Genomic DNA, 15,000 nt, shown 5'->3' with positions numbered 1-15,000 from the left:
CACACACACACCTGGAGGAGAGGGATATCCCTTGCTCACTCGTCCTCACCTCAACTATATAAAAAAAAAAAAGATTAAAAAAATGAAGAAAAAAAGGCGGGGGGTGGGCGGTGGGGGGAAGACTGTGGGGGGTGGAGAACAGGGGAGATGATACTGAAGAAGACCAAAAGACTTCAATATGGTTAAAGTGACCCTCGCCCAGCCGACACACACACACACACACACACGCACAGAGTCACACACACACACACCTAGAGCAACGAAATAGCGCACGCAAACACGCACAGTCGCAAGCTCTCGACACAATGAGGAACGGCACGCGCATGAGCAGCGCGCACGAGCGCCCTCGCGCATGCGTGCGCACAAGCATGAACAAGAGGGAGTGGGGGGTGTGGGAGGTAAAGAGAGAGAGACAGACAGACAGACAGACGAATGACCGGCACATGCACACACGAACACACACATACATACTCACACAAGCAAACAGATAGAGAGAAACATATAGAGAAAAGAGCGATCATTTCAGGGTGTGTGTGTGTGTGTGTGTGTGTGTGTGTGCCCGAGTCGAAGTGTGAACGTTTGTGTGGGTGTGCGCGTGTCGGGGAGTAAGCAAGTGAGTGAGCGTGCACAAGTTCCGACGGTCATCTGCTTTCTTTAAATGATTAAAATATACACATATAAATAATAATAATGATAGTATTTATATAGCGCTGAATCTTGTGCATAGACAAATCTAAGCGCTTTCACACCCGAGTCATTTACACGCAAGCATAACTCTAAAACTGAAGAAACTGAAGACAAAGAAGAGGCAGGGAAGGGAGGCTATCTTGTGAAGAGGTGGGTTTTAAGGCCAGACTTTAAAGAGCTGAGCCCGGAGACCTGACGAAGCGAAAGAGGAAGTTCATTCCAAATGCAAGGTCCAGAGACAGAGAAAGAACGGCGTCCAACAGTGGAGTGTTTGAATCTGGGTAATATATACATATGTATATAAACAGATGGTGTTACGTATGTTGATCGGTCCGCTTGATTTGGGACCCTCTTCCAACTGAAGCTAATTGCGTGCTTTCTTTTATATCTGATTGTTCACGTTCTCGATTGTCCTGTTGAGCGCTTTCTTTCATGTCTCTTCGGGGCTGTGCTTCTGATCTGATTGAGTTATTTCTTCAGTGTCTGACTGTGCGTTTTCTTTCATGTCTGATTGACCCCCTTGTTTCATGTTTGATTGACCCCCTTCTTTCATGTTTGATTGACCCCCTTCTTTCATGTTTGATTGAGCACCTTTTTTTTTCATGTCTCGTTGGGCTGTTTCTTTATCTGATTGGGTTATTTCTTCAGTATCTGACTGTGCGTTTCCTTTCATGTTTCCCCGGGTTTTTCTTATAAGATTGTATTATTTCTTCCATGTCTGTCTGACTCAAGGCCTGGGTTAGGCTGCTGGTCAGGCATCTGCTTGGCAGATGTGGTGTAGCGTATATGGATTTGTCCGAACGCAGTGACGCCTCCTTGAGTTACTGAAACTGATACTGAAACTGTCTGACTGTTGAGTTTTCTGTCATGTTTTCTTCTTCTTCATCGTTCGTGGGCTGCAACTCCCACATTCACTCGTATGTACACGTGTGGGCTTTTACGTGTATGACTGTTTTTTGCCCCGCCATGCAGGCAGCCATACTCCGTTTTCGGGCGTGTGCATGCTGGGTATGTTCTTGTTTCCATAACCCACCGAACGCTGACACGGATAACAGGATATTTAACGTGCGTATTTGATATTCTGCTTGCGTATACACACGAAGGGGGTTCAGGCACAAGCAGGTCTGCACATATGTTGACCCGGGAGATCGGAAAAATCTCCACCTTTTACCCACCAGGCGCCGTTACCGAGATTCGAACCTGGGACCCTCAGATTGAAAGTCCAATGCTTTGACCACTCGGCGATTGCGTCCGTCATGTCCTGTCTGATTGTGTCCTTTCTGTCACGTCCGATCGCACTCTTTCATTCAAGTCTCACGTGTACTCTCTTTCACAGATATCTGATCGTGCACTTTCTTTTAAGGCTAAGTGTGTTCCCGACTGTACGTGCTCTTGGCTAATCATGCGCTCTCACCGTGAGCTCTTTCGTAGCCAATAATTATTGTGAGCTTTCTTTCACATCTAACTGCGCGTACTATTTCAAGGCGAGCTGCACGCGCTCTCTGTCAGATTGTGTGTTACCTTTCAGGTCTCGCTCTCTGTCAGATTGTGTGTTACCTTTCAGGTCTCGCTCTCTGTCAGATTGTGTGTTACCTTTCAGGTCTCGCTCTCTGTCAGATTGTGTGTTACCTTCAGGTCTTGATCGCGAACTCACGTCCAACATTCGGTCTCTTTGGTTTCTAAGTGTGCGCTTTCTTCCATGTCTGATCCTATGCTCTCTTTCATGCCAAAGTATGCGCTCAAGTTCATGGCTAATTATGCGACTGATGAACGTCTAATTGTGTCTTATCTTCCAGGTCATTATTGCGAGCTCTTTCATGTCTGTAACTGTGCGTTATCTTCAGTATCTGACTGTGCACTTTCTTTCGAGTCTCACCCCGCGCTTTCTTTCATGTCTATTTCCGCGCTTTTCTTTTTCCAAGTCTGATTGTGCACTTCCTTCCGTGTCCTTTCTGAGCTTTTTCTGTCTGCTTTTCTTTCATTCTTCTCCACCCTTTACTTCCTTCTGTCATTCATTTCGGTCTTTCTTTTTCCTTTCTTCCTTCCCTCCATCCTTCATTTTGCATCTGTCTTTTTCTTTCTTCCTTCCTTTCCTCTTTTCTTCCTTAATTTCATTCTTTCTTTCTTCTTCCTTCCTGTCTGTCTTCCTCTTCCTTTCTTACGTTCTTTCTTCCTTCCTTCCCTCCTCTGTTTCTTTTTCTACTGTGTGTGTTTGTGAGGGTGTCACGGTGTGTGTGGCTCCATGTCTGTGTTGCCAAGTCTCAGGAAAACGGAGCCAGAGACCTGTTTATTTGTTCTGGGTGGCGCAAAAGATAATGCCGACATTGTGCACGCGCATGAGTGTGTGCGTGCGTGAGTACGTGTGTAAAAGAATGCGTCACACACACACACAAACACATACACAAACACACACACACAGAACACACACACACACGCACACACAGACCACTACAAGTATGTAGACAACGACTGAATGTTACAGAAACATTATTTACTCCAAAAGTGATTTGCACTAATGGTAATGAAATTACCTCCATGCGTATCACCTAAGAATATCAACAGCTGAAAACATTTCATTTACAAAATCTGTAGTTCCATCTGCTTTTCGTTGGAAACGTTTTATATGACCATCAACGTATGTTTGAAACAATGCATAGTTTAATTAGTAGCTCCCACTGGGTCCGTGTTGTAATGTAACTGGTTGACTAGTTAGTGGTTTGCTTTGTTCATACTACTACTACTGCTACTACTACTACTACTTCACCTTTTGTGACCAAATTGAGGAGAGCGGAATAGGAAAAGACTGTAGTCATGACATGGAGGCATGGGTAGGGTGGGGAACGGTGTGGATTTTAGTCGAAAAACACAATCATTTGTGAATAGACGTCAAACAAAAAAACGCAAACACACACGCACACACACACACTGAGAGAGAGAGAGAGAGAGAGAGAGGGAGAGAGGGAGAGAGGGTTTCAGTTTCTCAAGGAGGCGTCACTGCATTCCGGCAAATCCATTTACGCTACACCACATCTGCTGGGCGCCTATTCAGGAACTTTGTGTGTGTGTGTGTGTGTGTGTGTGTGTGTGTGTGTGTATTCATGTACCTATCAGAGTGGATTTCTTCTACAGATTTGCAAACAGGGCGACACTTTTTGAGTGCTGCCCACAGGACCTCGGTTTATCGTCTCATCCGAATGATCAGACGCTCAGTTTGATTTTCCAGACAGACTTGGGGGAAAGGGTGTGAGCAAATCGAACACAGGCCTTCATAAACAAGCAGATAAGTGCCTTACACACACACACACACACACACATATATATATATATGGATATATAGAGACAGACAGATATATCGTGCGTCCTTGACTATCATTTCACCAGGAATGGCCTGTGCGGGTTGCTATTGTCTAAACGTTTTGTTAATATGGGGAGGTCTTATGGCCTGTAAAAACGAATACATGTATATCTTGTATCAGATACTAAACATCAGATCCACTGATCACTTGGTAAAGCAATCCTCCAGGGCGCTGCTGGGGGATATAGACGGAAGGGATGACAGAAGAAGAAGAAGAAAAACAACAACAACCCAACAACTGTGGACTGAGAACATTGCAGGACAGACAGGAAAACCATCTGTAGAGACCCAGGCTTTTTGACACACAGCTGACAGACCTGGAGGAATCTGGTGAACTGTTCTTCTGTGAGGCGTCCCAGTGACTGCTCTCAGGGGAGGAGGGGGAAGAAGAAGAAGAAGAAAGAGGAGGGGGAAGAAGAAGAAGAAGTAGAAGGAGAAGAGAAAGTAAAAGAAGGAGGAGGAGAAGAAGGAGAAGAAGGAGGAGGAGGGAGGAGGAGGAGGGGGAAGAAGAAGAAGAAGAAGTAGAACAAGGAGGAGGAGGAGAAGAAGAAGAAGAAGTAGAAGATGAAGAAGAAGAAGGAGAAGAAGAAGTAAAAGAAGGAGGAGGAGAAGAAGAAGAAGAAGAAGGAGGAGGAGGAGGAGGGAGGAGGAGGAGGGGGAAGAAGAAGAAGAAGTAGAAGAAAGAGAAGAAGAAGTAAAAGAAGGAGGAGGAGAAGGAGAAGAAGAAGGAGGAGGGGAAAGAAGAAGAAGTAGAACAAGGAGGAGGAGGAGGAGGAGAAGAAGAAGAAGAAGAAGAAGGAGGAGGAGGAGGAGGGGAGGAGGAGGGGGAGGAGGAGGAGCAGAAGAAGAAGAAGGAGAAGTGGAGGGAGGAGGAGGAGGAGAAGCGCTTTGCGCTCCGTTTTGGTGAGTAAGCGTTCAACAAGTACCCATCATCATCATCATCATCATCATCATCATCATTATTATTATTATTACCATTATCACTAATATTATCATACTTTTTTACGAAGAAGAAGAAAAAGAAAAAAAAAGAAGAACAAGAACAAGACGAAGCACTTTGAGCTCCCTCTCGAGAAGCAAAGCGCTCAACAAGTATCCATTCTTCTTCTTACTATTATTTATATATTTGTTTTATTTCTTTAAAACATTACGAAGAAGAAGAAGACGAAGAAGAAGACGTTTTACACGAGCTTGCGTGTATGTATGTGTGTGTATCTTTGTCATCGTAAGTATGTGTGACCATGTATGTCTTGATTTAGGTTATATACGTCCGCGTTTGTACCTTACATCAGAATGAATGTATAATAATATGGTGTAGAATTATTAACGAGATGACCTTTTGTGACACTATCCTGAAACTGAAAGCCCAAAGATGGAATTAAAAAAAAAAAAAAAAAAGGAACAACAACAACTACATAACAACAACCACAACAGCAACAGGAACATGAACAAGAAGAAGATGAAGACGACGAAGAACAACAATAACAACAAGAAAAAAAAAAGAAGAAAAAAAAAGAAGAACAAGAACAAGGAGAAGAACAAGAACAACAGGAACAAGACGAAGCGCTTTGAGCTCTCTCTTGAGGAGTAAAGCACCCAAGTATCCATTATTATTATTATTATTAGTTTTTACGAAGAAGAAAGAAGCAGAAGAAGAAGAAGAAGAAGAAGAAGAAGAAGAATAACAACTACAACAACAACAAAAACAAGATTGACTGAATGACTGAATCTTTGATGGGTAAAGAATCAGGCGCAGTAAAGGCCTTTTTACAATTCTGCCCATTTAACGACACAAAGCATAACAATAAAGAACGACACAACACATAGAAATAAAGAAATAAAATGAAAATAAAATAAAATAAAATAAAATGAAATAAAATAAAATAATAAGAACGACAAATAAGAATAGCAACTGGAATAGTATGTTAGAAGTAACAAAGCAATGAAAAGAACAATTGGTACATTATCACGTACGTACGTACGTACACACACACACACACACACACACACACACACACATACACACACACACAAACACACACGCATATAATAAAACAAGCAAACAAAGACATACGTGCACATTCAAGCCCACACACTCAAACACACACACACACACGCGCGCGTTCTTACTGTTCATTTGCTAGTACGATCACACATACATTCAATTTTTCATTCGTCATGGCATGGCAGCTAGTGGACTGAGTACAAGCAAGCATTTGCAAAAGACCGCAAGTAGGTTAATCAAAAGTATCGAATAGAAATATTTTTATGTTAGGCTTTGGGACAATAGCTCTGTCTGATTTACGTTGGAACTGGAAACAAAATAATGATTTTAAATATTGTGGGCATGTGTTATGAACAATCTTATGCATAAGAATCAATGTGTTATATCTAATAAGTAGACGAACAGGTAATATTTGAAGTTCTTTGTACATATTGTGCGCAGATCCGCCTGTGGTATTTACATGGCTAATCATCTTAATGGCACGTTTTTGTAAAGAGCAAAGCGGCTTTAATGTAGAAGGAGGACATTTACCCCAAATAATCGAGCAATAGCTGAGAAAAGAGTGGATTTCGGCAAAGTAAAACACACGTCTAGAATGATTATCAAGAAAGTGCTTGATCTGTGACAACTGGAATACACTGGATGATACTTGTTTTTATAAGGCAATGAATATATATGTTCCTGCCACAAAGATTTTGATCACTAGTAATGCCTATTAATGCTTAGTAACTTGTTTAATAATATTGTCTTCATATTTTATGTTAAGTTGTGTTTATTTCATGTTCTGTCTTTTCTGACAAGGACAAATTAATATGCATTCTGTCTTTTCAGGGTGCACGACCATTTCTTTTCATTAGCATCACATCAGTTTTCGACAGATTTCATGTTGTCATTCAGATGATAACTAATTTCGTCAACATTGTGACTAGCATACTGTATTGATGTATCATCAGCAAATAAATCACATATTGCATGTTGAACTGATAAAGGCAGATCATTGATATACAAGAAAAATAAGAGAGGGCCTAGAACTGATCCTTATGGTACTCCTCTTGGTACATGCCTTTTGGATGAAATAAAGCCACGTGAATAGACCGACTGAATACGGTTTTCTAGATAAGACCTGAGAAACAATAAGCAGTTATCGTCAATACAATAACATTTCAATTTTTGAAACAATATTTCGTAACGCTTTTGTGAAATCAAGGAATATCGCTCCAACCGCATTGCTGTTATTGATATCACGCAGCCATGAAACAATTATTCTACATAAAGCAGTCTCACAAGAATGGTGCTGTCCAAATCCTGATTGATTGGAAAATAGAAGTTTTTTGGTGTACTGGTATATAGATATTTTTCAATAAAGGATGTAAGACAAAGGTGTACATGACGTTCTAAAACTTTAGAAACAGAAGACAACAATGACATTGGTCTATAATTATTGGCATCATTAACATCACCTTTTTATGCAGTGGAATGATTTTTGCATGTTTAAACTCTTTGGAAAATGATTTTGGATAGACAAAGATTGAAGAGATAAGTAAGAGAATCAGCAATATAATGTGCAGATATTTTTAATATTTTTGGAGCAATGCCATCGAAGCCACAAGAGTTTTTATCTTTTAGCGATACTAAATGAGATAAGACTTCATGAACAGACATTTATGGAACAGAAAACTTCATTTTTATATCATTATTATGACAGAAGTTTTCTAAAATGCTGAAATCAAAAGAAGTGTGTGCATCGTCTTTTGCGATTAATTTGTTTCCAATGCCAGCAAAGGGGTTGTTCAGTGTATCAACAGGAATGAGACATTCCGCATTTGAAGTGTTTGGTTAGGTGAGCTGGTGTATAGCTTTCCATATGAAGGCTGTGTTGCTTTTGTCTTCGTTTAGTTTACAAAAGAAAATCCGTTTAGACTTTCTAATCACGTATTTAACAATATCACGTTTCTTCTGGTATTCTTCGAATGGACCGATTATCTTCTGGTAGCCTCTGTCATCCAATGCTTGAAAGATATCTTGAGTAAGCCAACTCGGAAGAATTTCCGACTGGTCTCATCTCTGAATTAAAGGAATATATTTAACAACATGTAATAATGTTGCAATCCAAAAGGAAAGGGCTTCGTCTGGATTAGTAAAGCTTTAAATGTTAGTGAAAGTGCAAAAATGAGGTCTGATAAAAAGGCGTCCAGATTAAAATGTTTAAATGACCGAAATGTGACAACAGTATGACCTGTTTTCGGTATTTTGAAGCCCTTTTTTCCCAATGTAATGCAGACGGCATTGTGGTCACTTACGCCAACATTCGGCACATAAATTTCTCTAGTTGATGTTAGATTGGATGTATAAATTGGATCTAAAAGCGTTCTAGTTTTTCGTGTGACTCTGGTGGGGGAAACAATACATTGATGGAGATTGTAAGACGTATAGATGTTGTTCCATCAGCTCTGAGACTGAAAAAGATCAAAATTAAAGTCACCCAAAATTAATACTTCTTTTTTTGAAAGCCATGCGCTATCCATCATTCCACAAAAATCGTCAATCCACTTGGAATAACTCTTAGGATGTCTGTACAAAAATGCAGTAAGGAACGAATCTGTTGATTTATTTTGGGATTGAACTTCAAGCCACAGTGACTCAACGTCTGGATGATATAGGTCACTACGAATTCTGTACAGAAGAAGAAGAAGAAGGAGAAGAAGACGAAGAAGAAGGAGAAGGACGAGAAGAAGGAGGAGAAGGAGAAGAAGAAGGAGAAAGAGAAGAAGAAGAAGCAGAAGAAGAAGAAGGAGAAGGACGAGAAGAAGGAGAAGGACGAGAAGAAGGAGGAGAAGGAGAAGGAGAAGAAGAAGAAGAAGCAGAAGCAGTGTCCGACACTGACCTTGCCGTGCTGTCCCGTAGTGGCGGCTACCTTGGCCATACCGCCCAGCACACGGCACTGACCCAGGCGGTCGGCTGTCTCCGTCATGATGCTGTGCGCTGACTCGTAGCGAGGCTGGGCCCGCTGCTCACACACACACACACACACACACCACAGGCAACCACACACACACACACACACACACACACGCACACCACAGGCAATCACACACACACACCACACAGGCAACCACACACACACACACACCACAGGCAATCACACACACACACACACACACACACACACACGCACACCACAGGCAACCACACACACACACACACCACAGGCAATCACACACACACACACACACACCACACAGGCAACCACACACACACACCACAGGCACGCTCACACACACACACACACACACACACACACACACACACACACACAACTATTTATAGCATGTATAAAACGAAGTTCGGAACAGTGGTGGACATGGATATAGGTCCAGTTCAAACAGATGGGTCTTCATGAACAATTTCAGGCTGTGTATGTGGAATGTCTAATGTTAACTAAATGGAAGGCTGCTCCAGATGGTTGGACCCTGAAAGCGGTGAGTACGCTGACCGAAAGATTTCGTTCTGAAAGGTGAAACATACACCAATACGTTTATCAGTAAAACAACGGAGAGTTCGATATGGGGTGTAATGATGATGAATGTCAGAGAGATATTCTGTTTACATTGTTGTACAATACCTTACTGTCTTAACAAACGTGTGTGTGTGTGTGTGTGTGTGTGTGTGTGTGTGTGTGTGTGTGTTGGGGGGGGGGGTTGTTGTGCGCGGGGTGGGGGTGGGGGGTTAAACATATGCAATTTATTATTTGCTGGATGTTTTTCTTTATTTGTATACACGGTTGTGCAATACCTGTCTTAAAACGCGCGCGCGTGTGTGGGTGTGTGGTTTGTTATAGTCTATCGTCAGCTACTGTGAGTTCTTATTTATCTGTTTTCATGTCTTTTATGGTGCGCATGTTCACTTTATGTTGGTGTTTACAACGAGCCTGTGATTGCACGCATCAATTTCCATGTGGATTAAGACAGTGTTTTTGAACTGAATTTGAACCGACCTAGTGCCAGTGAAAGATGAACAGCTGACTGAAAAAAGTTTGCACGAAACCCTCGACTGAAATGGGAGCCAAAGTAAGCAGGTTTCAGAAGGAGTGCAGCGTGTTCACATCACTTCAAAAATCAGCCTCGCGGCATTTGCTTGAGAAGCAGGAACTTTAAATTGTCATGAAAAGTCCGTATAACCAGCAAGCCCAGAATGAACACTGTGGAGGAGGAGGAATTTTAATGTCCCGTCACACGTACTGTTGACTGTAGACATTTTGTCAGAGTATTGTGTTTTACATTTGAGAGTCATCGTTCAGGACAGGAGCGGGAGGGGATGAATGGTGAGATGGGGAGAACGGGAAAATTATGGGGGGTGGAATATGAAATAAATATCCAGATACAATTACGGACTTTACTTTCTGGACTTCGTTAAAGAGGAGCATTTCATCTAACAAGCGAAACAACTGTTAATGAATCCAAAAAGTAAAAAACATCAACGTTCTCAGTCACTTGAGATGACACACATTCGTGCAGGTAAGGCTTCATGAAATCACAGTAAAAAAAAAAATTATGCAATTAATTGTCACATCACTGAAGCATATGCACTTGACTTTAGAGCAATATTTAGTCCGTGACGAAGTAGATAATGGTATGAAAATTAAACTTATAATCGGTCTGCAAATCGGACCAAAGTCTGAGAGAGTCCACTGACGAGAATTTAGAGTTTAATGAAAGTCTCTTTCTAGTATATCACTTATTTCCTTGTATGACAATGGGCAATATACTCTTATACTACCTGTATTATTTGCTCCCCTTTTCGCTGCTCTGTCTGCTTGGTCGTTATAAAAAATCCAGTATGGGATGGTGTCCAATAAAAATCAACATTTGCACCTTTCAATACACACTGTCTTCGTTATCCTGTGTGAACTTTTCACGTTCGCGAACAACTACGTCAACATCACAGAGATTTTTGTTGTTGCCCCATCATCTGCACCGTTTCAATGGCATTACTCTCACGCCGCTCATATAGATTCCTCCATACACGGTCACACCCGGGTTCGTCCGTCACAGTTCCAGCGTCGGCAGTCCACAGGGAACCATCGGTTTTGGTCGCCAGGAGGCCATACACCAGAGGAGACCCTGCACTGCTGCTGAGTTACTTCGGTGGTGTTCAGTGGTGCCTGTTCTGATTTAACGTACTTAGGACACCACCCACTAAGCCCCGTACCGACGACAATAATGGCTTAGTCGCGGAGCCAGACTGAGTGAGCGTCCCTCCCAGAGTGGAGACCGCCACCACGTCCCCCAAACAACAGCCCCCCCATGAATCTGCCGACACTGAAGACATTGACAGGACTCACCCCAAGCACGGAAGTGGAGGGGTATCAAAACTGAGGTCACCATGACAGCAGGGCATGAAAGGCCACAGTCTTTGAGACTGTTTAGTTTATATTGGTGATGATGGAGAAGGATGACGATGACGATGTTGCTATGGAGATCCATTTTGGTTTGGGACTGCGTGACAAGGCTGTACTCTACGCTTCCTGTGATAATGATATCCCGGCGTTAACCAGGCCCGAGAGATACAGACATTTACAGTGTTGGTCAGGTAATTAGAACAACACACCCAAAGACGCATCCTTGAAGTGGATGACACTCGACTGTGTGGTCCCAGTCTCTCCATTTAAGCCCGTAGCACACTCAACTCTGGGTAGGAGCCGGCCGCGGGCCGAAAAAAACCACCTCCGCTGTGATTCGAACCCGCGTCTTCACTGCCGTCAGTCCGCGACGCTAACCACTTCGCCACGGTGGCTGGCATACCACAGAGATATTAGTGAGTGGTCACTCCTGATTGCACGTGCATCCACCAACCGGCAACATTTCTGCAGCGAACCGAACCCCTTCCTTCAAGACACACAGCCTGCACAATCCACAGCATCCTGGCGTCGTACCCAAAGTGCAGGACACAAACTGCGCTGGCTAAAAGAAATGTACACTCAAAAGAAGAGGCCTTTCTTTGCAAGTAGAGAGAGAGAGAGGAGAGAGAGAGAGAGAGAAAGATAGGAAGAGAGCTAGAGAGAGAGACAGATATATATATATATATATAGAGAGAGAGAGAGAGAGGAAGAGAGCGAGAGGGCTAGACAGAGAAAGAAAGAGAGAGAGAAAAAGAAAGACAGAGAGAAAGAGAGAGAGAGAGAGGGGGGAAGAGAGAGAGAAAGAGAGAACTCAAAACTCAGAACGTTTTTTTATTCAAGGATTAAGGTTTTAGGCATGACCCATTCTTCCAACCTGTCCTTCAAGAGAGAGAGAGAGAGAAGGAGAGAGAGAGGGAGAGAGAGAGAGAGAGAGAGGGAGAGAGAGAGAGGGAGAGAGAGAGCTGTGATAATGCACCTGACCAAATTTCTCTAATTGGAGATAATAAATTTATTCTTATCTTATTCTTATCTTACATAGAGAGAGGAGGAGAGGAAGAGAGAAAGAGAGAGAGAGAGAGCGAGGGGCGGGTTAAAGGTTAAACGTAAGAGGCCATAGGTGTTTACGGCTACAGGACAATGAACTCATATCCACGGTCTCAAGGGCCGTATTAACCTTCCCCGATCGCTGTCAGGTACCCGTTCACACCTGGGTGGAGTGAGGAAAATCGGAGTAGAGTGCCTTTCCCAAGGACACAACACCATGCCGAAACGGGGCCTGGAGCCCTGACCACTGGTGAACACTGGATCACATGTTCAACGCCTAACCGATTCTGGCACATCGCCTCGGAAAAACAACAACAACAACAAAAACAAACAAACAAAAGATCGTACTTATACACAGCGCTATGAAACGGACAAAAGACAAACCACACTGCCACACACTAACTTCTACTATCACCAGAATGTGTGATTGGGTCATTCAACAAAACCGCCGCACACTGTCAAAGGACTTAGATGTAGATTTCTCAGGTTAAAAAAAAAAAATTCGTAAGACAGACCAAAAACGTGCACACACACACACACACACGTACTGTCGCCTCGTGAAAATCAACTGCATTCTGTGTCTGTACACACAGAAGAACCAGTGTGTGCATAGTGCTGTTTATATTTCGTTCCTTCTTTCGTCATTTCGTTTTTACACCAGATGTGGCGTTACGTAAACGCATCGAATGTCCAATTTTAGCATCCTAAATTATTGCAACTATTGGTGACATCTCCATGGTTCGTGGAACGGAAATGGGGAAAAAAGCAAGATGGTGGTACGTTAGTATAGTGACTGAATCCGCATCGAAATTGAGTAAAATAAACGGAAAAAAAAGTCGAAATCCACTGAAAATGGGTTACAACATCTACTAATGGTAATATCGCTTCATACCTGCAGAAAAATTTCCCCGTAAAATAGGTGCAATGATTCAGGATGCTAAAGTAGGATTGAATAACCCATCGCCTTGAAAGTGAAAAGTGAAAAAGTGTGTGGACAGCCCCTGCACTCACCTCCATGTCACAGCGCTTCCGGTGGATATCAGCAAAGCAGAAGAGACATTCCGCCTGCACTGGGCGATCACCGTGCACCAGGGCTACCTTCATGGCATCCTGAAGCACCGTCAGCACAATAACGATGATAATGATGATCATGGGGATTATGATGATGATGATAATAACAATACTACTGCTACTACTAATAAGAAGAATGACGACGATGATAATAATGATCATAATGACGACTACGACGAAAGCAACAAAACATTATCAACAACAATGATGATGTCAATAATGATAATAATGAAAATGATGTTAATAATGATGACAACAACAAGAATAATAATAATAACAAGAAGAAGAAGAATAGTGGTAGTAGTACTAGTTGTAGTGGCAGTAGTAGTAGTAGCAATAGTTGTTGTGGTAGTAGTAGTAGTAGTAGTAGTAGTAGTTGTAGTAATATTAATCATAATCATCATCATCATCGTCGTCGTCGTCATCATCATCATTGCCATCGGCATCATCACTGAAACAAATTATTCATCTCCTTTCCATGTGAAACAAGCCCAACTGCGCCGTGCAATGTAAAAAATCTGGTGAATAGAACATGCATTTAAACACCACAGCAAAAAACGTAAATGCGTTCTCCTTCACAGACATCTAACCAAAACCTCCAGGCAAATTCACCTTCATGAGTTACACACACACACACACACACACACACACACACACACACACACACACACACATACACACACACACCAAATATACAAACAAACAAACAAATAATCACACACAGTACACAACACCCTTCATTCACATCAAATATCACAATACCAAAACGATGCACAGGTCATATCACAATACTCAACTCTGTATGAAAAAAACCAACTTAACATCAATTTATCACAATCCTGGCAAAAGTGCTGTAAGTCTATAAGTGCAAAAATCACCGTCTGTGTGTGTGTGTGTGTGTGTGTGTGTGTGTGTGTGTGTGTGTGTGTGTGTGTGTGTGTGTGTGTGTGTGTGTGTGTGTGTGTGTGTGTGTGTGTGTGTGTGTGTGTGTGTGTGTGTGTGTGTGTGTGTGTGTAATAGTGTTCAAGGAACCTAAATCAACACTAAGCGAATAGACGTTAAACTGAAAAGCAATATTGAATCCATAACATTAAATCCACCAATTTTTCAGCATCACCTGATTGAAAACGCACGTTTAAAACCGAATTACACAAAGCTAAAATCAACAATGAATAATTGCACCCAAACATAGATCAAAACGTTAGCCTTCCTCTATACAGCTTCTCCACGCATGTAATGTGAACTTATCACCGCACTCGTAAATGTTTACCTTGAATTGTATGCCTGTATCTGCTGTAAACATTTGTTTTCTCTCTTTTCGTGTGTGAGAAAATAAAAAGTAAAAATGCATCAAACAGATAACAAATTAATGAAACCGAACAACAATATATAACAACAACAACAGCAACAACAACAACAATAATAATAATAATAACAATA

General features: G+C 42.1%; 1 protein-coding gene across 1 annotated transcript in view; it reads right to left on the bottom strand.

Annotated features, from left to right (window-relative positions):
• Positions 1-15,000, bottom strand: part of LOC143297575 (43 kDa receptor-associated protein of the synapse-like) — a 92,274-nt gene that overhangs the window by 14,829 nt on the left and 62,445 nt on the right. Inside the window, exons 5-6 of the mRNA XM_076609967.1 lie at positions 13,501-13,599; positions 8,932-9,054 (exon numbers count right to left, since the gene is read on the bottom strand). Coding sequence (XP_076466082.1) covers positions 8,932-9,054; positions 13,501-13,599 — 222 coding nt within the window. The remainder of the gene's footprint in view (positions 1-8,931; positions 9,055-13,500; positions 13,600-15,000) is intronic.

This window comes from Babylonia areolata, chromosome 23, assembly GCF_041734735.1.
Source record: "Babylonia areolata isolate BAREFJ2019XMU chromosome 23, ASM4173473v1, whole genome shotgun sequence".
NCBI classification, from domain to species: domain Eukaryota; kingdom Metazoa; phylum Mollusca; class Gastropoda; order Neogastropoda; family Buccinidae; genus Babylonia; species Babylonia areolata.
This window is presented reverse-complemented; position numbering and strand designations above follow the sequence as displayed.